The sequence below is a fragment of the Daktulosphaira vitifoliae genome, unplaced genomic scaffold (assembly GCF_025091365.1).
Source record: "Daktulosphaira vitifoliae isolate Bord-2020 unplaced genomic scaffold, ASM2509136v1 Scaffold_2, whole genome shotgun sequence".
In the NCBI taxonomy this organism is placed as follows: domain Eukaryota; kingdom Metazoa; phylum Arthropoda; class Insecta; order Hemiptera; family Phylloxeridae; genus Daktulosphaira; species Daktulosphaira vitifoliae.
This window is the reverse complement of record NW_026099573.1, coordinates 21,159,997-21,187,864: the sequence shown is the minus strand read 5'-3', so window position 1 is coordinate 21,187,864 and position 27,868 is coordinate 21,159,997. Positions and strand designations below refer to the sequence as shown.

At 31.4% G+C, this 27,868-nt stretch overlaps 3 protein-coding genes across 3 annotated transcripts in view; 1 reads left to right on the top strand and 2 right to left on the bottom strand.

Moving 5' to 3' along the window:
* LOC126899655 (irregular chiasm C-roughest protein) overlaps positions 1–17,954 on the top strand; it is a 58,658-nt gene extending 40,704 nt beyond the window's left edge. Inside the window, exons 4-11 of the mRNA XM_050674714.1 lie at positions 5,341–5,562; positions 11,479–11,731; positions 12,689–12,816; positions 12,956–13,234; positions 13,905–14,049; positions 14,127–14,264; positions 15,614–15,948; positions 16,669–17,954. Coding sequence (XP_050530671.1) covers positions 5,341–5,562; positions 11,479–11,731; positions 12,689–12,816; positions 12,956–13,234; positions 13,905–14,049; positions 14,127–14,264; positions 15,614–15,948; positions 16,669–17,070 — 1,902 coding nt within the window. The 3' untranslated portion in view covers positions 17,071–17,954. The remainder of the gene's footprint in view (positions 1–5,340; positions 5,563–11,478; positions 11,732–12,688; positions 12,817–12,955; positions 13,235–13,904; positions 14,050–14,126; positions 14,265–15,613; positions 15,949–16,668) is intronic.
* A 1,239-nt stretch (positions 17,955–19,193) lies between these two features.
* Positions 19,194–21,303, bottom strand: LOC126899689 (uncharacterized). Its single transcript, XM_050674796.1, has 3 exons — positions 21,105–21,303; positions 20,629–20,725; positions 19,194–19,547 (listed from the first exon to the last, which is right to left on the bottom strand). The coding sequence occupies exons 1-3, from the start codon at positions 21,150–21,152 to the stop codon at positions 19,234–19,236; spliced, it is 459 nt and encodes a 152-aa protein (XP_050530753.1). The 5' UTR covers positions 21,153–21,303; the 3' UTR covers positions 19,194–19,233.
* A 2,602-nt stretch (positions 21,304–23,905) lies between these two features.
* LOC126899675 (uncharacterized) lies at positions 23,906–26,861 on the bottom strand. The gene is made up of 3 exons (XM_050674761.1): positions 26,731–26,861; positions 26,301–26,436; positions 23,906–24,387 (listed from the first exon to the last, which is right to left on the bottom strand). The coding sequence occupies exons 1-3, from the start codon at positions 26,785–26,787 to the stop codon at positions 23,924–23,926; spliced, it is 657 nt and encodes a 218-aa protein (XP_050530718.1). The 5' UTR covers positions 26,788–26,861; the 3' UTR covers positions 23,906–23,923.
* Positions 26,862–27,868: the final 1,007 nt, after the last annotated feature.

The window sequence follows — 27,868 nt, the reverse complement described above, 5'->3', positions numbered from 1 at the left end:
AATACGGTGGAAATGTATGGTGACAGAGGTTAAATATAAACTCGAACACACGACTCGATACTGATACGTTAATATTTTATAGTAATAGAATAAAAAAACATAATAAAAATATATATATATATATATAGGCTACAGAAATATGTTCGTTATTATTTTAAGTTACAATATCGATCACTAGACTGCCGTCGACAAAAATGAACACTGCTAGACTTTAGTACAGCACTGGACTAAGGTGTTTACTCTTCGTTTAACAACGCTAGACTCATTTGATATTATTAAAAAATCAAATGTATCCGTTACACGCGCCTATCAATAAAATGTACGACAATTCCACAAAGGCTTTAGTGATGAGCACAAGGCGCACTAATCGTTTTTAACGATATGCGCGGTAATAAATATATTTCGTGTGTTCATCTGCCGGATGGTTAATTGTGACACTTGAAATATTCAGAAGTTTTCCAGACTACCGGCCGGACGGTTGTATACCCACCGCTGTGGTCGCCTCCCGCCGGCACTAGTTTTGTTAGTCTGTCACTCTCTCGCAGAGAACTTCTCCTGTTGTTGGCCCCCTCACCAAAACACAGATACCCGCGGTTTCACATACTGTGCACTGGAATATAACGCGTGGTCAGCCCAAGGACCGCGTTCAAAATACACGCGCGTCTCGTGCCGAAAGACCAACACAAATAGTTCAAACACCGAGAGCCCATCGCATTGCGAGTCGAGGATTAACGAGTTGCCATTAACCGGCGGGCGCAGCAAAATTATCCAAATGTCATTACTCAAAAAGGCCAGTGTGTCTGTCCGCCGTGAATCCTATGCGCGACTTGGGCCATATTATTGCCATCATTACAAAACAATAACACTGAATGTGTTTATTGCGTACGGGTCAATGAAAACTCCGTTTTGTAGAATGGCGCAATAAGACGCACTTGTCCCCGGGGCCATTTCGCCATGGCATTACAACGATAATAATTTTGGAAAACTTGGAAACGGCGCTTGTCCTGTTTTTAAGGCACAAAGCCGCTGACACACACACGGTCCATAAATCATCGCCAATATTATAATACGCCGGCCGCGGGCATTGGATTTATAATAACAGTTATACGATGATAATAATAACAATATTATTATTATTATTAGTCAGTATCGGCCGTACATTTACGACATGTTGGAATTCCATGGAAAAAATCGACAGTATCCGTTATCGTCGAGTGCGACGTTATGGAAACTGTCCGTTATCGCGTGTGTTTTATGTGCTTGTGTTTTGCCCGACAAACACTCGTCAAAGCATAACTGGCGCAATACAATAGTAGTGCATGTTCCTCAGAATTGTCCAAAAGCATTAATATTTTAATTAATCTCTTATTATTGTCGGGTTGTTCCGTTGGGTGACATTCTGTCAAAGTTATACCTTTAAATAAATAAAGCCTTCATGTGGCGCGCTTTATACTCGGCGTATTCTAAAAATCGTAGAAAAACAAAAAAAGAAAAATATCTTTTCCCCGGTCGGTAAACAATGACATGATAAAAGCCTTGAACGACACTCGAACGGTTTTAATAAATTCATAAGGGCCTTGTTAGAAACTTATCGACACAGTTGTAACATATTTTTAAATTGATTTAACGTTGTTGGTGTTTTTTTTTTTGATACCTCATAAAGGATTGCGCTACGGCCTGTATTGTTATATATTTTTAACCGTAAGCGCTTTCCGCCTTTTGTTTGCGGATAAATTATCGAGGTCGACAAGATTGGAAAATTATTAACCCGTCGCGTACCTGCTGCTGCCAACGCCGGGCCTATGTCGGCGATGGGTTCAACAGACCAAAATAACGATCAGTAAAATATTATTTGTTTAAAAAATTAAACTCTGTCGGCAAAAATACCGAACAATATAAGTGCATTGCAGACTTGGGATTACACAAGTATCATTATCCTTTTGCGTATGTTTAACAAAAAATAAACAAACAGGAAAAACACATAGACTGCTGTTATAATTTCCATGACGTTACGTCCAGTTGTATGTTTTTCTGCTGTGTTAACATAAATATAAGAAAGAAATAATTAACGAGGGGTTTTCGATTTCAGACATTTATGATCTTTTCATTTTTTTTTTTACCGTTGTATTATTCGGTAATTTACATTTCATTTAAAATAACAACTAGAGTATCATAAGTTTTATTATAAGTATCGTTTAACGCGAATTTACGCTGGTAGTTGAAATTAGTTAGTAAACGCTTTGTTAATATTGGTTGACATCTAAATGTCGTGGTGTACTATCCACGCAGTGTTAATTAAATGACGGTTTTCCATTCCACGTATAATCTCAAGATAGGGGAAACCGTGTAATTCGAATGTGTATAAATGTTAAGTAATTCAAACGTTTTTTAAAAAATAATTCCCAAATTATTCATATTTTCCGGGAAACGTACGTCTCGTTTTTCAAAGAAATTCAGCCCTTACAGTACTACCGTCGTATAAGTTTTATTACATAATGACTTAAGAGAAAACCTAATAACATTAGCGCAATGTAAACATTCACTGAAACAACAATGTTTCTCAGTTCTCCGGAGATTTGTTTTCGACAAACAAATATATATAAAAATTTACCTTTCAAGTATTTATAAATGGAAAAACCCAATTACTGAGTTGTGTGTTTTTTGTTGACCTGACCAATCGTTGGTTTTCGATAACGACCTATTGATTTTTAACGGTTTCGGTCAGGTGTATGTTTTTCTTAAAAATTAATTTTTACCATTTTTATTCATGCGTTTGAAACACGCCACTTGTTCGAGATGGTTTTTAATAGTTCCAATTCGTTACCTATTATTTTTTGTTGTTCTGCTGCCGCTGCTGCTGGCCGCCGTTCTATTACCATGCATGTCTGTGTATGTATATGACCGCATACGCCCCGAGGGAGCACGCGAACGTTACCCGGTATCCGGTAAATGTATATTTGAATTGTGGGAGTGTGTACAAATTGACACCTGGACCATCATCATCGCATGTACTTATCGATAGGAATTTCGACACGTTTGCCGACGAGAATTTCTGTTTATGTGAATAACATTTTGAATAATTATGCGTGTAAAGCTCTAGGGTAACTTTTATCGATATGGAAACGTATAACTGCCAAGGAAAATATCTCGCGGGAGACTCTAAGTAGCGGAAGCTTGTGGTTGCAACAGCTGCTGTTAAAACCCGTTGACGTTTATCCGCCGACGATAAAATCTTAAACGGCTCAAAAGAATACTTTCAAAACCGATAAAACAACTCTCGGAAGTGAGCAATGTGTTTCATATAGTCTAATCCAAACACGGCAATCGTCTGTGCATGCTGCTCCTCCTCCTCCTCCACAAGTCGATAAAACCATAACTCTGCGATGTGACTACACCTATTGCCTAAGCTGTATTTCATTTCTAACGAAATCGCAGAATCCAGGATTTTTAATTATATTAATGACCATTTGTTGTAATGTTGAAGAACTATTGACGTCACGTCGGAGTAAAATACTTTAAGCACCGAGAGTAGTAAAACGGTCTGTACTAGTCTTACCCATACAACACTTGTACACGTACGCGGAAATTTGGTGCTAAAATCATGTGGTAATTTAATTTGAGCTAGTTAAAGGTAACGAGTTCGAAGAAAAAACTCGGTCATTGCGAGTGGCGCTTTTAGTCGAGTTGATGGTTATTGTACAAACACACACACACGTTCATACGTACACGATACGTTTATATATTTAATCGGAGAAAGGAAAGAAATTGGCTTTAGGTTTAACGCCACGTATTATATGCAAATGCGAGTTGGAGAGAAAAAGTACTGTATCACTACTCGACTCGACGCGCTTGTGAATACGATGTAAAAAAGTCGAAAAATACTGTAAAAAGATTCGGGAAAATCGCTTTGAAAAGCAACTTAAAAGATCTTAAAAAAAAAAAAAAAGTACATTCATTTCACGAGGAACTGCCGTGTAGTAGACAAGAGGATAACAGTCGAGGTTAACTCGAGTTGAGATTTATGTGAAGGAAAACGTCGTGTTGCACCTGTTGTGTGTGCTGCGTGTAAGTATATACCACTCAGTGTGTGTGTGCACATGTAGTCTAATATACACTCACTTAACTTACACCCCGTTGCATACGAAGTCACGGTGGTTTTTATTTTATTGTTATTGTCGGTTGTTTCTAGCCGAAGCAAGATTACTGTGCTATTGCTTCAATCTTCTCTTTCTTCGAGAATATACTATTGTTATTTACAGTTTTTTTTTGAATAACACTATCAACCCGGACCCGGATTAGTGGTATTCGGGTAAAATCAATAGGATACGTTCCATCTTAAAATGAGTATATATTATTTCACACTACATAGAACTCGGCGAGAGCGTCTTGGCTTAAGGGTTTGTCGTCTTTAAGTTTCAACAGTGTCAAATGACCTTTCTCTGTAAATTCCTTTGGTTCGGCCGCGAGACGTTACACCGCTTACACTCTACCGTAGTTCCAAACTTTTAAGACGGCCTTAAAAGGGATAAAGCTGCCGAGGAAAATATCCCGTTGTCACTGTAAAGGCAAGTGTGGCATTACAGATTTACGGCGAACCGGCTATATAGCCGCCTAGGATTGGCTTCGAGTTAATTTGTTAATTTTTTTATACAGCTCCGTTGTTTTCCCGGAATCGCCTTTAAACGCCCAACGATTATGCGGTGACGCCACGTTATTATTACTTAATTACACTTTGTCGAGTCCTGATCGATTTTTAATAATATGTCGAGGAGTTAAACACACACGCGCCGAACGCATACTAAGTCTATAGCGCCTGAAATAATAATAACCGTTCCCGTTGTTGTCCGAAACGCGCGACTTGAGAATTACCCCTAAAAACTATCGTCGATTATATCGTGTCATGCACTTAAACAACCATTCCCGTCTTAATACACTGGCGTTGTTCATCAACCGGGTCTGGACAAACTCTGCCGCTCCTGAGAATGTAAAAAGTGGTCGAAAGCTACCGGGTGGCGGCGGTCAAAAGCAATTATTCGTGCTCGACATTATTGAACTACTTTTTGACGCGAAGGTTCTACAAACGACAGCTCGTTTGTCACGCGGTGGATAACGCCGCTAATTGTTCCGTTTTACTATTACTGTTGTTGTTGTTGTTGTTCGTGTCTGTCGGAGAGTAAAACGATTCTTACATCGGTTAACTCTTCAAATTTGCTACATTACTGTAGCGCTTTTATGACTGATCAATACTAACTGGTAAATAACCGCAATAAACACTAATTCGTGTAATTAAATAGTAATGAATTATTAGGCCAAGTATAAATAAATTGTATTTCCTTTTAGATTACTTGGACCGACGGCACCGGCATTCCACTCGCCGAAGGCGTCAAGTCTTATATCTCGACAATGGCTGCTGATAACCGGCGATTTTCTACGCGGTCAGTTTTGAAAATGATACCCAGAAAAGAATACCACAACACTTCAGTGTGGTGCCAGGCACAGAGCACTGCCAGTGACAATAAGCTTCGAACGAAAATTCATCTACACATCAAATACGCTCCCAAGGTAAGTCCGATATTCGTATAAGTTGCGTTATGTTGTTGCAGAGACGTCGGACGTTATTCGCGGAAATACGTCTAAAACTTTGGAGGTTTACCGTTTCATCCGATTCGTCGATCGTTACGTTGTTATTCTTCTTAAAACGCCCCTTGTTCTGGGAAACACGGGGCATCGGAAAAGAGTAATTGCTCGGTTATAAAAGTTTTTCGAAATTTGCCGACTGTATGTTGTTATAATGTGGTCGAAGAGATTCCACGAAAGCCTCGTTTCGGCTAAATAGTCGCTTCAAATATCCATCACGTGCATTCAAATGGAAATTGGCCAGAATTCAAAATTAATATTCAATTCGTCCGTTTGTATCAATTACACGGATACACATTTCTCAGAAACAATATATATACATTTGATCGGAAAATAAATGTTTATTAGCGCTTTTTTACCAATATCATAAAAATAATACAATATATATTTCTTTAAACAAGCTATTTAATATAATATTCCATAAGAATACTGTATAGTAGTTCTATCAAAATACGGGATCTAATTATTAGATTTCCGTCACAATCTTACACTTTAAGATCGTTACATCGACGATACTAAAATTCTACTGTGTAATTAATCAAAATAAAAATCTGTGTAAAGTTAATTAGTGTTATTGAAACAGGTGAACATCGATAACATCACGACCGGTGTACGTTGTGTTCACTTCTTTGGATAACTCGATCATTTAGAAGAAAATGTCTTTTTTTTACCCGTGAAACCGGTACAAGATTTCCTAGTCAATTATTAACTAATTTATTATGCGTGTGATTATTCCTCGTGAAGTCGTATTCTCATATTTAATTGGTCGGGTTAATTTGTGTGTTTTTTTTTCTTATTTTGATGTGTACACGAGGTAGGTACAGTTGAAGATGTCACACTCAAACCCGGCGCATTTCACTAAAACCATAATCTGTTCACAACTAACACACTGGTATTTTGAACTAATAGAGAAATAAACTACGAAAGATAACCCTACCCATCCAATTCTTCGGTTGTAAAAATATGTGCAATAAATTCATTCCGGGAACGTGCAATTAAATGGTTGGGCGTGTATTGTATTCGGACCGGTCGTAAAAATTGGACTGCTAATAATGTTATTATCGAAAAATTAGAAGATTCGGTTTAAATAAAAATTGTAATAGGATTGAAAAAATTATCATAAGAAATATATTACCGGTCAAATTATTTGTTTTTATGGTATTGAACGTGTCCTAGCCTAAGCGATTCTGATCGCATTAAGGTCAATGTGCTTGGGGTTTATTTCTTTTAAAATAGAAAAAAAAACTTATCTATCCAATGGAATTTAATCGTTATGATGTTCATTATGGATGATGGCGTTTATTTATTTAAATTAGTTTTAGTAGGATCTGTTTATTTTTCACCGCACGCGCACTCTTATCGTAACGGAGTAGAACGCTCGCGAAAATTAACCGAGTAATTGAACAAAACTGTTAAATGTTACACATAATCAAAATAATCGTTCTTAATGTTATTACTGTGATGACGACAAGCACCCAGCGACTTTACACGAAATCATGTCCATCCGCCTTGCAGAGTCTCATAATCGGCATGTTAAATATTGTCATAAATAACGCGAACAAAATGAGGTTAAATGATCGATTTGCCGAGGCCATAGATCTTGAGCTGGAATTCGCTGTTCAATTTGTACCCTTGGGCGCTTTTGGGCTGGGTTTCGGTAAACAAGCATATTAGGATTATTGTATTTACAATTTAGTACATTCACTTGTACTTGAAGTCGACTAAAGAAAGCTGTTTGGTATTGGTTACAAACCCTAAAATTATAATGTATTCATATTGAGATGTGTACCGTGTGTCTATCTGTCGGAGTTCGGCTTACAGCGAGGAAAACGTGTACAACGTGGTTTTATTTTTAACTTAAAATTTTAATCATCAGATAATATCGTTTGACCGATACTATATATAATAATCGACCCGCAAAAAGTAAATAAATAAAAACCATAAGAGATCTGTTTTCTCGAGTTACTGTCATTTCGAATTGCGTAAACTCGTTTTGGATAAGTATCTCCGAGTCGCGTCAGTATGTACTCACAACTTGGATTAATTATAATTCAGTGCGGACACACGAGTATTACCATATTATTAGCTGCTAGTGTTTCACACGTAAAACCTTGTCGGAGAATTTTTTTTATCGTACCTCCCGACGTTCTATCTTCATAGAAATCCAATAACCGTATTCACTACCACAGGCAAATGACAAATTAAGATCGTTGATTCGATTAGTCCGGCGGAATTTTCGGACGTGGTTGTGTTTACTTTTTTTTTTTAAGATTTCTAATCTTTTAAACCATTATTCTTCAGATATGACAAACACAAATCAACGATCGCTCGAGTTCTCTCGGATAACGCCGCGCACTGAATTTTCCTTCTCCTCCCTCTACTCCGCCTCGAGTAACGTAATTACAAACGCATTGCCGCTGGAAAAGGTAATTTATGGTGTGATTACTAAAAAACGTTTCTAATCATTCTACCGCTAATTATCGGTAATAGCAAGTAGTTTTTAGTACTTGGTTACGATACGTACTATTGATAAACACTACTATTAAAACAAAACGAATAATCGTCATATAATATTAGTGTATAACATAAGCTGCTGCAGCCGTTTTTAAAACCGCCCAGGAAGACGCAGCAAGTAGTGGATTGTTGTTGACCATCATTAAAAAAAAGGGCGCTTTGTGTTTCAACCCGGAGATGAATGTTCTACTCGTGTACACTCTACAGGATGATTGTCGAGCCTGATAAAATTTATTTTTGACTGACCATTAAATAAATTAGGGACTTGGAAATCATCAAAAAGTTTTCAGGGTCTATAGTACACCAATTCATTAGCGTAGCTAATTACCGAGGTTCGCTGACCAGTGTTTTAACCTTTAATAACTTTACAAAACATTTTAAGTAGTTTAACAAATTACTCGGGTAATTTGCAAGAAACCTTATTTATTTTTAATTGCTCTTTGGCTTTCGAATAATAGTTGGGTGTTAAAATAAAACTATCACTTTAAGATAGACTGAAATACGTTCAACGCAGCCGTTATTCGTTCGATGATTAGATGAATTCTTCGAGTTTTCCATGACGCATGACTTACACTCATATCTTTTTTCACTCTCGGTATCCTTTGACTTTGGTTTAGTAAACAAAAAAAAGTAATAATATAGAAAATTACACAACGACGGACGAACAAACAGCTCTCGATTATGTCGTCGGGGAGGATACGCAATAGGGACAGTGTGTACAGTACTGACAGGCTGACGGCTCGTCTGATTCGTGGGAATACCACTACAACAACAACAATAATAATAATAATAACAGCGGTAATGATAATAATAGAAGTAATATTATGGTGTAGAGCTGACGACTGGCCGACACAATAAACAGATAAATGCTAGTCCGCCGCTCAAGTGACAGTCGTAGAAGGGGTTGAAAGTCTGAAACCGCGTTACAATAATAATAGTAGTTACATTAATCGTTGGTGCCTCTGATTGCGTCCTCAACGTGAATGGAATAATAATTATTTCATATAGTAGTCGGACAAACGGTCGTCGGTTTCTACCCTTTTTCACAACGGTAAGAGAGAATGATCGCCGATGTCGAGGAGATATAAATGTAACGTAGGTGTGAAAATGTATCATACGCCTATTATATTTATTGAATTTTCGAACCAATTGTTTATCAGTAGAAACCGATTAATTTTTGTTTAAAGAAATGCGTGAACGATAAACATGTTATGTCAGTTGTTTGGATAAGACATATTAAATTCGAACATACGAATTTGTTTCACACTAATTTCTGGAAGTTCGAGTTTTATATTTATTTGTCAACTGTTCAGTGAACCGAAAAAAAGTGATGTGCAAACGCGTTTGGCAATACGCGGTCATTGTTTTAAAATTAATTTATTATTATTGCATGGCAGTTTTAGTGAAAATGGTTCCGTGAAAAATGGGTCGTCTTATCGATGTATGATAATTTTCAACGAATTTAGATGTTATTCCGAAAACGGGTTATTTCAATGTTGCGCCATATGTGCTCTCCGACAGAGTAAACCGCTAGTGTGAATATCAATAGGATATTCCTCATAAATAACCGCTCGTTGTTTCATAATGCTAACAAAAAATGCGTGGGTTAATGAATTCCTTATGAAAATTCTTTGGTTCCATTGGAGTCGACGAGGTCGGCTGTTCTCTTAGGGAAAACGATCCGTTTAATATTATGACGGCTGTCTCAACTTACCTAACTAGTTTTAATCGACCGCGAGTAAAGTTCATTCTCTCCGTTTCTGTTACTTTCTGTTAATTTTTGACAAAACAAGAGAATGCTATTAAATATCAACAACAATAAAAGAGTGCATAAACCATACACAACTGTTGTGTAATAGTAAAACGTTGAGAAATGCTCGTCCTCCTCCAGACGTCTCTGTATAAATTATAGGAATTGTTCCGTGTATATAATTTCCAATTTCATGTAAATAACGACTACCCCAAGAATATATCACGAACAGCTTCTGCTTTCTACCGCTCTGAAATTTATCAGATGTTATTACTATAATTTATTTTTTTTTTATTAAACACTAACGCCGCGCAACGCAAGGGTTTATTAAAAAGAAAAAACAACGCATATATTACCGTCTGACGATCATTTCGGTCGGAAGCATATAGTATAATAAAAAGAAAAAAACAAAACGGAATGAAATCCTATACACAAGAAATGTCTGTGTACGGCGTCGCGGTCTCGTCCTCGTCTCTCCCCGCGAGTACTGAGTATACACACTACTGTAATATACACATATATCGTAAGACCAGACCGTATGATGTGTATAATAATATCTCATTAAACATATTATTGCGCCAGTGAAACACAAGGATCACGACTGTTGTCGGTGGTAATAACCGATTTACAGACATCGGGTAGGGATATTATTTATTTTAATTCTTCTGTTTTTGCTTTTCTTATTATGTGTACCACCGGTTTTACACATGTTTGAAATCCATCCGTTTCCCATGCGACACCGCAAAGGCGTTTCATTAAATGACACACGTTTGTTTAATGGTCATATTAATAACATTCGTGTGTTTTTTAAGTTGGAAAAATCACAGTTCATTTGCCATGTTTATTCCTCCGAATCATAGCACATGATGTGTATGAAGTGTGAAATATTATATCAGTAGCGTTGGACGAATTAAAATAAAACTAGTTCCATTAATTGCATTTATTTCGGTTTTAAAGTCAATCTACCTACGGATCACGTTCAATTTTCTATGTACTTTTTTTTTTTTTTTTTTTTTTGGGCCTTCGAAACTTAATTACGGACGACCGACTTAAGGCACAAGCAACACACATATAAGTGCACGTACGTGAAACAAGAAGACGTTTGGCCAATGGCCAAAGCGTGAACACTTTTTACATTAGTGCTTTTAGTTCTGTTGCCTGGTTAATTTTATTTAAAGTTTAGTTTTAGTTTCAATTTTTGTCCTATTTATCTCGGATTATCGGGGGTCATCTTTTATGGGTCGGATTGCAAAATTGTTCATATTCAATTGGTGATTATTTAGCATTGTACGTTGTTTCTTCATGAATTTCTCTGATGTTTCAGCACGTATAAATAGATGAATCGCTCAGTAATAATAAGTTTTAATTAATAATGGAGGTTCTGTGTTAAAAATAGATCTCCCGAAGAATCGGATGATCGGGGTAAAAAGTATGATACAATAATAATTTATCATTCAATCTTAATTAAGATGCCAGTCGTTTTACTAATATCATATTTTATTAAAAATAAAAATACTGTAGAATTTCATTTAAGCTATTTTGTTCTAAGAAATAAAAAGCATTTCGTTCGACTACAGGTGACTATGACGATTGGAAGTCCAGGTAAAGACTTAATCGAAAGTTCTGACGTGCAGTTCCTGTGCATGGCTAAGGCTAATCCGCCGGAAATTACCTACCGATGGTTCGTTAATGACCAGGTCGTTTCGGGTGAGACTACGCCAGAATTGTGGATGACTAACGTAACCAGAAAATACCAAAATTCTATTGTGAGATGTGAAGCTCAAAACGTTGTTGGAAAAACGGAAGACTCCAAAGTGTTAGATATATTATGTAAGTATTGAATATTGTAATTAAAACTGAAGGAAAAAAAATAATTTTATGTATCTTCTGTGGTTACCCCTGCTGAGATTTAGAAGAAATTTTTTTTACCAACCACTTTTTTTTTTTTGATAAATCTTACACAGTGTGTGTGTTCTAAATGGTGTGAACCTTTTCGAGATCTCTAAGGGATCATCGCGAGACTATGTCAGTTTAAATTTGGCCAGATGTCTGTGTAATGTGTGTAGTACCATCTACACGTGTGAATCCGGTTCTGACTTGTGTCGTATTTCTACACACACGAAACGTCTGTGTATCAGTTATATTATTGTTTAGACAGCTACTGCCGCCTACCTGCCATACGCACTTGGTCTCTCTCGTGATTTATTTCTAAATCAAACGCTAATGAAATACTTACCTTTTATACAAAATTCAGTCTTACCCTATAGACGGGCTTTGTATGATATACAGTATAATAGTATAACAAGTAGAGACGATGATTTTGTATTTTTTTTTTTTTTTTTTAATTACGCATTAATGAACCGTTAATGGTCGTATCAAAACAAATGCAATACAATCTATATACATCATCGGATTAAACGCGCCGGTTTCGTTCGAAGAGAATTCAAAAGAGCATACTGAGAAACCGTAAAAGATAATTTTGTTATTGCCGCGGTACTCGGTTTTAATTTAATCCTTCCCGCGTTCGATTGATGGCTGCCTTAGTTAACGTACCTATAGGCGTTGCTACTGAAAAACTATTATTAAGATTTCACCATCGGATTCGTTTCAATTAATTTTAATTATCCATTTTTTATATCATAACCACCGAATAATCGGTGTGCGTGTAACGCATGCGGCCGACGATCGAATGATTGATGGACGAGACGTTACCCGTGCCGTCTATGCTCTGGACTTTGCCCCGAGTTATTTATATTGATTCATAATACGCTGTATCGTTTTTGGCAGACAAACCGCAATTCAGAGTCCGCCCCAGAAACGTGCAGGCCGAAGCAGGAAACGCCGTGACTTTGACGTGTGACGTAGACAGCAACCCGGCAGCCGACATTGTGTGGACCCATGAAAAAACCAACAAGGTGAGGAAAGACAGTGTAATTAAAAACATGTTTAAATGTCTAGTGCACATCTGAATTGTCCACTCAAAACCTTCAGTGAAACACTGAATCCTAAGTGGCCTATCGGTGTAATCAATCAAACATATGTTTTGTCATATAGGTGGTCGGTTCGTCGTCTAATCTTACCATACAGGTGACCAGCATCACTTCAGGACGGTACTATTGCAGAGCTACGGCTCCAGGGTTCGGCGAGATAGGCGCAGAGGCAACGGTGTTGGTCAAGGGTTCTCCCGTGATCGGCACCCGACCCGTGCAGTACGGTGTGTTGGGCGATACTGTCCGACTGGAGTGTTCCGCTTATTCAGTGCCGGTGGCCGACAGGATCGTATGGACGTTCCAGGGTACTGTGGTCGGCAAGGCCGATCAGAAATACTATACGGTAATTATTTATTTGACGTTAATTGGTCGCAGACGTTTGCCGACGAGGCGCCGTTTCCACGTGCTGCTGCTCCTGGGTGGCTTAGTATTATATCTATTGACTGGTTAATTTAGCGAAACGCAATAAAAAAAATAAAACCCAGTACACTGTAAAACACATGCGACGCTCTTAAAACACGGTTGTACCACCTAAACTTAGCAATAAATTGTCGAGTTTTTTTTTTTTTTTTTTTTTAATTCTATTTTATAGTTAACGAAAAATAATAATTTGATTAAAACGCTTTAAAATATTATGCATTTTATCGCTCGGGGCGTAATGTAATAAAATTCGGTGTACGCCAATGTTACATGATAATAAAAGGTCTCTAAAACGCGTTAATTCGTTAGACCTGGCTAATCGCATGTCGAAAAAACATTAAATCGATTTGGGTTTTAACGATGTCTTTCATATTTTAGTCGCCCCGGGAGCGTGTTGGTGGCAATAATTGAAAATATGGTAATAAAGAACAATTATAAACAGCACTGGTGTAATGCATTGTGCATAATGGGAGGGGCGCCGCGATAATGTAATAAAGTTGTCAATCCGTTTAATCCTTCACCGCACTTTGATAAGTCCCGCGGTTGGAACGTTTTTCCACGGCATTATTGTTTATTGTTATGATTTCGTGCAGGTGCTGGAGGACACTTTGGACGACGGCGGAGTGAGGAGCACTCTGGTCATCAGAGAGTCCAGAAACGAACACTTTGGAACGTACAACTGCACAGCGTCCAACGTGTACGGCTTTGACTCGGTCAACATCGCATTGATGCCAAGAAGTAAGTGACCGCCTTGTTTGTTTAATATTTATACTCGTTCTTTTAATTATGATTTGTGTATTTTTTTTATCGTATAGAAAATTTTCTATTGTCCATTGTCGTGTTCGGCGCCGGTGGTGGACTGCTGGTCGTTTTAGTCATTACAGCCATAGCTCTACTGTGGCGCCGGTCCAAGGCAGCATCCGCCGCTACCGACAAGAAGATATCCATCAAAAGTGAGTGGCAAACAAATGCATATGTTTGTCTACAGTATAATAACAAAACGATCGTTTGATACACAACACCGTAATGTCACCGGTATTAGTTTGAATCGGCACTGAAATTCTGCTTCGTGAACGACGTGTCCGTTGCCTTTTTTTTCATATTTGACATGCCTGCGGAAAGAGTCGGGTCGATTGAAACGCAATTCTTTACACGTGTAAAACGACTCTCGATTTACATGGTTCAATAATTAAGAAGGAATAACTCGGTAAATATATATGGTTTTAACGTCTGGACCTACACGGAATGGTCATAAAATCGGATCGTAAAACACATGTTCAAATATGTACAACTGATATCAATCAATCCCGTCTCTACGTTATTCTGTTTTTTTATACACAATAAATTCAAATCACGAGATCGTTTATTTTTATCTCGCAGTCAACGGACTAACGTAATTGGGTTACTTCTGATTAAATCAATAGTATTGGCCGCTTTTAGTAGTTGTAGTGCTGTTTCGGGCAATTATGTGCGTCGTCTGATTGATAATTTATTGGAGTCGACGGACGGTCGGGTAACATGTTTGGACACCCATCAAGAATAAAATATTGAATTCTTGAAATTCGGTTACCACTTTTACTGAACCGATCATGGCACAAAATTCATACACTTACTGCGTTACCGTAATGTTTTTTTAACCTCGCGCGAGCAAAGAAGGTGTTTTTATTTTTGGTGAAATCGACACCTCCTGGTAAGAGTTTTACACCCATCGGTAGTTCAATTACTTACACTCCATGCGCTGTATTATTAAACTGATCAACGTCAGCCCAGAATCGTCGCGATACGATTGTTATTATAATAATTATTTTTTTCATAAAATCAATGTAATCATTTCCTATGGTCGTTAAATAGGAGCGTTATTTTTTTTCCCACGCGCACTCGGGGCGTTTTACTGAAGACACGATCCGGCTACTAATCCATAAAAGAGATAACAGTAGACATTTACTTTATTGAAAACTGCGGAGCCCAATCGATCAGATCTAGCCGTTGACGTTTCAATCCGACAATAATTTTTGGTTTTATATTATTAGTCGTTAACCATTGTGAAGATTCTTCTTATTCTCGACGCGTGTCCCCGGTGAATTAATTGTTCAGAAAAAAACAAAAATACACAAAAAGACCTCTCGTCATATATTAGATTTTTAAGTTATATTCTCTAAGTATGAACTAGTTAGGAAAGGATTCCTTATCTTTCTCGCAAGATAAGAATTTTTTTTTTTTAATACCCCGAATGATACGCGGATAGTTTCCACGATATTTTTGGGGTTTTCGTAATTTTTATGTATTTTTTTGTTTGTTTTAGATAATTTTAACGAGCCCGATAAACATTGCAGCAAGGAATCCGACATTTCGTCAAACGTATCTGATATTAAATTGGAAATGGGCACTGCCGGTTCATCGTTAAGCAGCACATATCAGTACAAGATTGACTACGGTGACGGTACCACTGGCTCTGATCGGCCATCTACACCAAAGAGCGGCAGCGAGACTGGACTAGCACCCCGAGTGGGCGGTGGCATACCTTTAGCTGGACCTGTACCGGTCGATCCTCGCTATTCCGTTGTTGCCAATGGCCATTTATATTCGTCTGGTGTCGACTACGTAGATCCAATATACCGCACGATCAACAAACATTCGGTAAGTAATCCAAAGACCCTTGCCCTCCACTAGTCTTTGTTTAATATTTTTCAAATCCTTTATTAAATCGTTAAACATCTTGTAATGAATTTCTCCGTGAAATTATTGTGGAAAATTGATTTTTTGTCAAGTATTTTATTTTTTTTTACAAATTACTGTATTAATTACTGGCTTATGTATACTTCATCTTAGTGTTTTAAATTATTGAAAAAATGTATTTTTTACTTAATTCGAATTGACGCGATAAAAACATTTTTTATGAGTAGTAGTATTGGATTACTGATATTTTGTTATCTAGACTTGAACGGGTCAACACGATACCTGCTGTGGACTGTCACAACAATTAAAACGGTTATTTTCATAACACATATTTTTTGTGTTGTCAAAAGTCCATTAGAGTTTGTTCAATGTTCTTATAGGGTTTTGTGGTGATATGGGGGTGTTGGTACACTGAAAGGGCACTATTGTTTAAATGCATAATTTTAATGATTTTAGAATAATTTTGTAAACACAATGCGAGAGATAAATATAAGAAGATAATTTGTTACGTACAGTTTAAGTGATGTAACTGCACAAAATATATTAAAGTTTGGGACTAATCGAAAAAATGGCAAACCTCATATTTCAAAAATCATGCATTTTTTCTTATCTTATTTCATTATTTCGTCGTTTCAATAATAAAAATAGTGTTTTTTTATTCTTCTCTATTTTTCATTGCAGGATCGGCCAGCCAGCAGTAACGGCTATATCTCAGCCGACCGTTTATACGATCTCAGTCCAGCATCAGCAACCCCTGCAACTCTTATTCAAGATAATGTCGGTTTGCCCTCATTGGATATGAATGGTGGACGTCCAAAGAGTGGCGGCGACCCAGCTGCTCTGCTTCAATACTCAGCCACTTATGGCAATCCTCACCTGAAGCCCAATGGAGCTCAATGGTTACCTTCTCAACATCTATATGCTAGACTGGAGCCACCTCCTTATAGTGTCATGTTGCGCACTGGCGGTCATCAGCAGAAACAAAGCAATGTAGGTCGCAGTACTTCAGTTGTTTTATCTGGTAACAGTTCCAATTATCACATAGGAGTCGCCAAGAGGCAAACTCTTGCCACACACGTTTGAATCGTCAGATACGTATCAAAAAAAAGGCTGATATTATTTAATAAGATTAATTAATGATTTTTACCTTAATTAATAAGTAACAATGTTCTTGTTCTACTCGAAAATTTAACTCCTATAAAATTTATTTTATAGAAGTAATTTTTTTTCAAATATTCAAAGAGAATTATGATAACATTAATTTTTGTAATTAAAAAACATATTCTAAACATTTGTTTATTTTTTTTTTGGAATTAAATTTTAACAAATTCACTTAAATGAATTAAAATTATATGTTATTTTAAATACCAGTATGGGTTCATCTTAGCTTTTTCATATTTGATATTATATAAAAACTGTGATATGATACCATGTTAATAATCTACTGTAAATAATTTTATTTTTGTCATATCTAATCATGAATGAAACCAAGTTAACTAAAGATTTAAATATTCTTTATTGTAATGCATAACTGTTTTTATTGTATTATAAGCAATAGGTATGTTTAAAATTTATAAGTTGAAAAATTAAATTTTAAATGAATTTTCAGAACTTTTGAGAATTAATCGATTATTCATACCGGGACTGCGAAAAAGGCATTTATCTTGTTATTGTCCACTTTATGAATATTTATATACTTTAATTATGTTATTACATAGATCAAATTTTTAATTGTATGTCTTAAATTACTTTGTTTTGTTTTAAATTTGTATAAAAGTACGATTCTTTTTGTTGTTGTTATTACTCATTTGTTAATAATGTATATTTTGATAAAAGTATATATTTATATATTACAAAAAAAAAATATTTGAACTATATTATGTAAGTAGTGTTATAAGTACTTCAAATGTATATTTGTTTTATTTTGATTATATTCTTGTTTATTTTCAAAAGTCTTTATGCCTTGTACAAAATATAATCATATTATAGTACTTAAGTAGTTATCCTATAACTAATAATAAAATATGTGTGTAAATTTGTTCTTGTGTGAAAATAAAAGAAAAAATATTAATAAATTTTTTAGTGTTATCTATTTATCAAGAATTTTTTCAACTTCTTTCGTATTATTATTTTTTTTTTGTAAATTCATTAATTATAGCTCGATAATTTTAAAATTATGTGGGTTGGGTAATTATATAAAGTTTTAGAACTTTGTTATACATAGATTTAAATTCGAACTACACATTATGTACCGTAAGATTAAAAAATAAGTCTCCATATTTAATCATTTTAGGAATGACTATTAAAAAAGTATTATTTATACATAATAACGTTGTTCTAAAAACAACATAAAATGGTATAGTCTTACTAACTTAAAGATTATTTGAAAATTTATAGTTTTTATTTATATGTTACGCGAAATTGAATGAATGCATTTAACATAGTTGTATAAATTTATAATAATATTTTGTTTACAAATAATATTATTTTACTTATATCAATTATTTAAAGTTACTGTCAAAGAATTTCTAAGTTAGAAATATGTGTTACTCAATTGAACACCAATTAAAGGTTTGTAACAATAATGATAATATTAAGTTATTATAGATAATATATTTCTAAAATTTTCTTTATTATATATATTTATCAATTTACAGGTTGAGTAACTTTATTTTTTGTCCGAACATTTGAAATGTGCTTCTAAGAAGACAAAAGAGAAAATAAGAAAAATTTCAGCGTTTCCATCAAAAATCAAATAAACTATGATTCTGATCATTTGTTTAATATGTTAACTTAATGTAGAGACGTATTTAGAAATTCATAATAATGTTTATGAATAATGTTTTCTAAATAAGAGGCTATCAAAATTTGTTTTACTTATTTTGTGCTGATTTTAATCTAAAAAAAAAGCCAACAATCATTTTTAAATCAGCATAGCATGGTTAATTGGGCAGGGGCATGTATCCTATGGCCACTATCTAAATATGCCTTTGATGTAATGGATATTCTGTGAACATTTAAGTTATAGTTTATGTTTTAATTAATATTAAACTGTATAAATTCAATCATCTTATATTAGATTAAATTACCCTTCAATTATTCTTATGGCTAGTGTCAATATAATTGTAGATAACCCAAAAAAATAAAAAAAAAAAGTGTATAAAATGAAATTCATGTATTATATTCTAAAATAATTTTAAATAAATAAATCAACTATTTTAGTTAATCACATTTACATTTTTATTTTTAATACCACATAAAGAATTTTAGAAAATTCTCAATAATTTTGAGTATCTTAGATTTTTTCATTACATTGTTAGCGTATTCGTTACAACAATCTAAAACTTTTTCTTTGCATATTTCGGATGTATTTCTATGTTCTTGTTTTAGTATTTGTGATTGTTCATAATTACTACATACGCAATCCGACATTTTATGTCCGATAGATCCAAAACTTTTTAATGCTCTGAGTGAATATCGATTGTTCTTATGTAGTAAAATTTCCTTTTTCCATAATTTCAATTCATTTAAGAACTTTTCAGTAAAAAGGTTATTATCATCTAAAAATAAAAACAAATGAATATCAATGCTAAATTTAAATATATATATATACATATATGTCATATTATGTCATATTACAGGGTGATTATTTTAACACTAGCCACTCAGTTTCTTTTAAAATAATATTTTCATTGTGAATTTTGTTTTGACATTTGTTTGTTACACATGTATTTCCATTTATCTGTTATAAAATGTAAAATTTATGTTCATCTTTTATGTCTTGTAGAAGTATCAGCTTTATTTTTTAAACGACAACATACATATTTAACGAGCTTATAAAATAGATAATAATCTAATGAAATAAATGAATGCTTGATAACAACTTATGAACTAGTATTTCAGAAATTATTAATATTTATATACCTAGGTGGGAAGAGGAGAGAGACAAATAAATATCTAGTGAAAAAAATAGCATCACTCACTATTTATCATAAATTATTAATTATATTGAAACACTAGACCAAAATTTGTTATCGATCAGTCATTATATTTCTTAGATCATTATTTATTAATAAAGTTAAATAAATTACAGTATACACCCTTATAAGGTATAAGGGATGAACATAAAAAAACTATATGATTGAAAAATTGAAAGAAACATTGAACTAAAAGAAAAAAGAAAACAATACACATCATAGTAAAATTAATTCTTTTTCAGTTTCGAATCGAAGCTAAAATTATTAATGTTGTTTTTATTTTTCTATGTAATAAGTGGTTCATAATAAATGAATCATTCTGTACATATATTACTCCCTAAATTTAAAAAAAGTGTCAAAATGAGTATTATGTAATCATATTAACTATATTAAATGATACTCAACATTATTTTTCATGAATGGAGTTTATAAATGATGACTTAGTGAAAGTCTTTTATATTTTAATTGAAAATTGTTCGAAATTGAAATGTAATAATTATTTTTTATTTAATTTAAAACCATTTTTAAAGTGTTTCAAGTAATTCTCTGTTGAATTTTAAAAATTTTAATTTAACAGTATATTAAATTATTCAGTAGTTTCATAAAAAAGTATTACTTTCTAATATTGATAGAATTATAAATATATTCTAACGTTTTTTTTTACCTTTATCAACAACATACATGTGCACATTTGATTTTACTAAGCAATTTAGTAGTTGCAGTTTTGGTTGTGAGTAGGATGCTTGGGATTTAGAAAGTACCTATTGCAAAAAGAAAAAAAAATATATATAAATAAAAATCAAATTAATTTTGTTTTTGTAATAAAAATGTTCTCAAGATAGATTTTTTCTTAACTAGTTTTAAAAATACATTTATCCATTTTCTAAAAATAAGATATTTCAAAACTATTCTAACTCTTTTTTTAATACAATTATTGACTAATTATTGTAAAATTTCTTTTTATGTGTCTAATTTGTATTAGTAATAAGCTTATTAAAAAATTTATCAACATTATCAAAATAATAAATTTATATCTATTTTCTTGTATGAAGTTTATTTAAATGTTATTTATTTTAAAGTATTTTTGATTACAAAAAAGGTTTAACAAAATTGGAGTTAAACATTAACATTTATACTTACATTTAAAAATAATATTATGATGATTATACAATGTAATGGCTTCATCATCTTCTAGCAATAATTTGATATAATATTTTATGTTACGGAACAAATTAAAATATTTTATTTTATAGATGAGAAGTAAAATATCATTTCCACATAAAATGTGTACTTGAATGTTTGTAACAAATTTTCCAGCTAATATTTCATATTACAATTTCATAAACCAAACATAATTGTTTACTGTATTATAATATATTATTATAATATAAATATAAGTTGTTATTGTTAATGCAAAATGTTTTTTACATGCGTTTGTTCAAAGTGTTTTTTAATTTTAATTGAAAAATTAGGGTTTAAACAAACTAGTATTTACTTTAAAAATATAATTTTAGGGAGACTTTATCAGTGAATGAACAGTTTTTCATCTAATAAAGTATTTATTAATTTATACTCATAAAGTATGAAATATTTATTAACTGAAAAATTTTCTTTAATAATAAATAAAAAAAAAATTGTAATTAACTAACATCAATTATTAATTAGTTATTGTATTTTGAAAATTGGAACTTTCTAGTTAATAAACAGTTAATGATGTATTAAAAATGTTGATATTGCAGATGGACTACTAATTATAACTTATTATAAGATATGTATCATAAGATTGGATATTTTTTTTTTGAAAACTCAGTGCCATTTGTTCATTGGTAGTGTTCATTTACTTTTTATATTACCCTATGTATTTTAACAAATAAATAGAGTAATAACTATTAACTTAAACTAATAAATTATTAATTTTATTAAACTAAAGCATTTAAAACAACTTATATGTATTAAATTTGTATATTTTAAAAATTTAATATATGGTTAAATTTTAATGTTTTACTGTAGATCGCAATAAAAGTCATATTGAAATTAAATATTGTTTAAACAGCTGAAAAAATATTTTGAATCCTACAAAATGATAAGTTACGTCGTTTTAAAATAATTAAAACGCAATATTTTACATAATAAATTTATTGTTCACATTATTTAATTGAGATTTAATTAATTTACATTAAGATTTAATTTTAATTAAAAAATTGATGGTAATAGCATGCTATGTAACAATTTCTCAGATTTAATTTTGCAAACAATTATTACTCTAAAAAATCTTGATAAGTATTTCAAATCAAAAGTTTTAGAATGATCTTATTTTTCATAATATTTTCCTCCTCATGAGAATTTAAAAAACTAAATACATTAAAATTAACAAATTGGTACATCGCATATTATTCTCACTAAAATTTCAAATTTAACTATTTAAATATTATGATTTGTTGATTTTATTTCAAAATACCTAACGATACTTCACATATCAAATTAGAAGGAGTATGAACTTTTTTAAGGCGATGTCTAAATTATTTATCATTCACATCTCTTGCCTATGTTACCTCTTTTAAGCTTAAAATTCCAGTAACACTTTTAAGATGCATAGTTTATTAATCTGAGGAAGACATTCTGATGTAACATTATCACTAAAAATAAAGTAAAAATTTTTTGGAACAACCGAATTCTTCAAAGATTAAACCCCTGTAACATTCAACAAAAGAAAATCTCAATCACTAAATTCTTATAACATTTTAGACAAACTTATAAATAGCACCTTTAAAAATTAAAAACAATTTTATTCATAGCACATTGATGTTATACAAACATAAAGTTCATAGTTTTTGGCAAAACATCGATGCTTATAGCTATTTTATATAAATAAGCAGCAAAATTTTTTTCCAATATTTCATCAATTAAAAATAGATAAATTAAATGACTAAAGAACAGAATTAATTTTTAAATTTGTAAATTTTTTCCTTTAAAATTCACAAAATTGAAATATATATTTTTTTATTGGTTATTAAAAAAATTTTCATTTTCTTTAATTTGAAAAAAAACTTATAATAAAATTAATCTTAAGTGTTCGTAAGATTTTTATTCATTAAGTTTTAATATCGCAAAGTGATATTGTTTTTGCATAGAATTATACATATGTGTCATTGCTTTGGTCAAAATAAATTATAAAAAAAAATTTTTTTTGACACCAGCTTATAGATTAAGTGATTGGGCATGGAATGACACTTAAGAAATTAAAATAAAATTCAAGTTAAACCTAATAATTACATTGATTCCATTAACGATTTTGTAATAGTTTGCCTAACATTTATATATTTACCTTAAAGTAGACTTAAAATTGTAAAAAGTAGGTCTATGTTAATCAATACAATATTGAATTAAATATTTATTAAAAAATAACAAATATGTTCAAAAATTTCCTTTTTAATTACTTAATTTGTTTTAACCCGGTGATCTAGATTTTTTACTACACACAAAATTGTAATTGAAATACTAAATTTATTGGAAATACATTAAATATCTTAAAGCTATGACCATTAGATTCTTCAAATTTAGTTTTTTATGGACATACGCACTATATGTCGATGATTAAATAATGAAGTAATAATGTCACATCAGAATGTCCTACCCAGATTAATAAACTAATAAAACTCTAAGACCTACCAGATTACAGTTCAAGTGATTTCACTATGAGTTAATTATAAATAAATAAAAAAAAAAATTTATAATGTTAAAGGTACTTAAAAAAAATATGAAATATACATTTAATACTTTAAATCAAAAGTTAATAAACATTAAATTTTACCAATTACTTAGAATTATTTGGAAATATTTAAAAATCTGTTATATAAATGACTTGTCATATTTTTTTAAGATTTGTATTTAAATCTCTAATGTATTAACAATAATTTTGAATAGTTATTTTATTTTCTTAAAATGTATTAAGTTAAAAGTTATTGGGTTACATTTAATTTAAGAGAATCTAATTCACTTATATCTTCTGATAGAATAGTTATTGCAGATTCTACTCTTGAACTTTCGCCACTATATATGTTTAGGTTTTTAAGTATTTTATAAATTTTCATTTTTTCTGAACTTTTATATATTATGTTTGAGGACGATTCACTTAATTCTTTGTTTTTCATATATTCATTTAAATGGATATTGGCTAGTTCTGTAAAAGGTAGATATCTACAACAGTATTGGACTAGTTTTTTACATTTATTTTTTCCATTTTTATCAAAATAAGGTCCTGTCTTTTTATTATAAAAACTACAAACATAATTGCTTATAATACTTAAAATATGTTTATATGTTTCTTTACATTCGTTTATAATTTTTTCTTGATTATCTTGTATTAACTCTTGCCAATCTTTAAATTTTTGATCAAATTCAGTCGTGAAAATATTTGAATACGCTGTAATAATAAAAACATTTCGTTTAGTTATTTAAGTTACTTAAGTAAACTTATATTTTTTTTTACTTTAAATGAAGAATGGTCTAGATAATATGTTGTCTTTTAGATAACTAGTTTTGTATTATTGCTTTTTAGATAGTAGTATTTAATGATTTAGAAAAGATGAACAAGATAATGTTTATCGATGCTCTATTTTTACCATAACGCACAGACAAGAATTCATCTATATTGTTTTTAACCCGCTCACCTATAACTAAAAGTTATATTAACCAAAAAATAATATTAGATAACTGTATATCGTTCATTCAACATTTTATTAAGACTATTCTCCATTTAACTGTAAAAATAATAATAGTTTAACTATCAAATGGTCCTCAGAAATCTTTTTCTTATGTAAAACGTAATATTTAATAAAGTTTATAAAAATAAAATAAATTTTCTTTAACTCAATGAGTGTTTATCCAAAAATTAGTATTGACCCATTAAAATTTTTTGTCTAAAAAGGTCTACAAATTGGCATTTTCAAGATTTTGAACGAATATAAAATAGGTTTTTTTTTTTTTAATTAGTGTTAAATATTAAGAAAAAATATGCTTTTAACGAAGTCCAAAACTGTAAAAACTATTAGCAAACTATATTCTGAATAAAAAGTTGTTAAAGATCAAATAATGGTGGGACACTTGTATATACAAGTGATTTGTATTTAATGAGAACAATTATAGACAGTAATAAATTAAGAAATTCTTTTTAAGAGATGCTATTATTAATTGCATAACCAGAAAAAAATGTTTAAAATATTTTTATAAAATCACTAAGAAAAATATATGATGAGAAAAAAATAAAAGGTCTTGAATTTAATATTTGATCAATTATTACGACAAATTTCAAGAATATCTTTACTAGTATTCTGAAATTATTAGGAACGTGCTCCAGCAACCCTAAAATATGTCTGGATTTTATTTTAGTACAAATGTAGAAAATCGTTTGATTATACAATGGGTAGATCATAAACAGGAAATCATCAGCTACTACATTACACAATGTTTATCAGGACATTCCTGTTTCCTTCATACTTGCATATATTTCTAAACATAAACGGGTTGCAAGTGCCGAATGAGTGCAGTGGCGTAATCAAAGTTTTATTTTGGGGAGTATTTATTTAAGAAAAACTCACGTCCCAATTTTACCATATAATTATTTAGTCATGAGGGGATTTGATAAAATATGTGTAAAATGATGGCAGAAACAACTCTTGGAGAGTTATAAAAACCAAAAGAAAAAGATGGAGGGATATGACAACAACCTCATAATTACAACATTGAATGAGTACCGTACGGGCGGAGGCGAAGTAGAAATTTTTATGAATGTTGTTGTCAAATCGGACATAATAATTTGAATCATGATGAAAAATCAAAAAATTTAGGAAGGGGTAGTGAGATAAATTTCCTGTAATATGAAAAAGAAGGGACACTAAAGTGGCAACCGTTAAATGTACTTAATTATAATCTAGTCTGAAAAGACAAATTATGTAGACGTCTAGTTGGAATTATAGCTCCCCTATATACTCTATACATAAAATGAGCTTCAGCTATAAATATAATTTTAATTTTAGGTGAAATAGGGTTTGGGCAGTTTTTAATGCGCATTAAAACTTTAAAATTCAAATTAGGGAAGAGATTATATAGGTTTATGGGACATTATTTTTTGATATTTAAATCAAAGATGTTTTTGAATTTTAATATATACATTTAAAAGCATTCATATAAAAATACCACCGATATATTCATTATTCATAAATTGCATACTTCATTAAATGCAATATATTTGAATACATATTTCACTTATAATTACCTAAAAATTATAATGTTCTAAGTGCACTACTGTGCAAAAATAACGTTAAATAAAATTATTACTTTTATTAATGATTTTTTCATGAACCAAATCGTTATTAATGAAACAAGAATGTACATATCCTTTTGATATTCCATAAAAGTTTTGGCTAATATCCGTAATCGACGACAGTTCATTTTTAAATGGTGTTAGATTTATCTATAATATATAAGTAAATTATTCATTGCAAAATTATAATATGTTTGTTTTATTTCGAAATAAATAGCTGTGTGGCTATTTTCTTATAACAGATTGAAAAAAGAATATCCATTTTTTAGGTGAGCAAATCCAAACATTTCTTAATCAATTAATAATTTCCAAACAGATGAAATAATATGTCCTTTTCGAAATTATTAATGAGTATTAATAATTTTAAAAATCCAATTCTGTTATTTATCAACTTTTTAATTAACAAATGAAACATAAAATTTAAAAGCTTTAAATATTACTTACGGCTGTGCAGCAGCATAAGAACATTAAAAAAACCGATAATTTTATATAATTATCCATATTTTATGAAATATTACAAAAAATATTCAATATTCGTGAAAGTAATCTTCGAGGTCTTTCTATCGAATGTAATGTTAAAAACTACATTTATATGTTTTTTTTAGAAATCAAACTAATAAAGAAACATCTGCTTAAATAAGTATAAAAATAGCATCATCTAAAAAATATTTGGTTGATAGGCGTAAAACAAAACAAATATGAGGCAATGAAACATTTTTATTTTGACATCCCTTTAAATATATTGTTATCACACAATGAATAATATAAAACAGTGAGTGTAACATAAAGTTTTGATGACTTTAATATTATCATGATCCTTTTTTCGTTATTTTTTCTTCAAAATGGCAGTAATAGGTATATTTTGAATATGTAATGTTTATATATAGTGTTTTCTTAAATACACCTCATGAAATGTCTTGAAAATATCAAAGTTCATTATTATTTAATTTTTTTATTAAAGATTATCAAAAGATTAAAGATTCATTTATTGTTTAAAAATAAAATAATGATTAACTCTTATATTTTCGAAAATATTGATGAGGTGTCGTTAAAGGACATTCTATACACATCATTTATAATGAAATTACATGAAATGTTAAAATTTATAATTAGTATTTTTTTTCATTTGTTTTTTAATTTGCGATAGTTTACATTTATTTTACATAGTTTTCATTTTATAAATTGGTCGTAAAAAATACAAACAAAAATAGTTAATAACTTTGAATATTTTTGACTGCAAATGAAATCGGAAATGGTCAGATATGATGTAGAGAAATTCAAGGATAATAGGAAAGTTAGAGAGTTTCAAGAAACCATACAGGAAATGGTACGAGAAGTTAATTCAAATCCTGAAACAGTAGATGAAAAATGGAAAATAATTAAATATACCCTTAGAAAAGTGTCAGAGAAAGTTTTAGGGAAAGCTCCTAGATCAAATAAACCATGGTTTAACACTATATGTCAAGAAGCCCTGGACAGAAGGAAAATAGCAAGAGAAAGATGGCTAAATGACGCTGACAATTTTGAAAAAAAAAAGGATCTTTAAAGTAAAAAGAAAAGAAGCTCATAACATTATTAGATG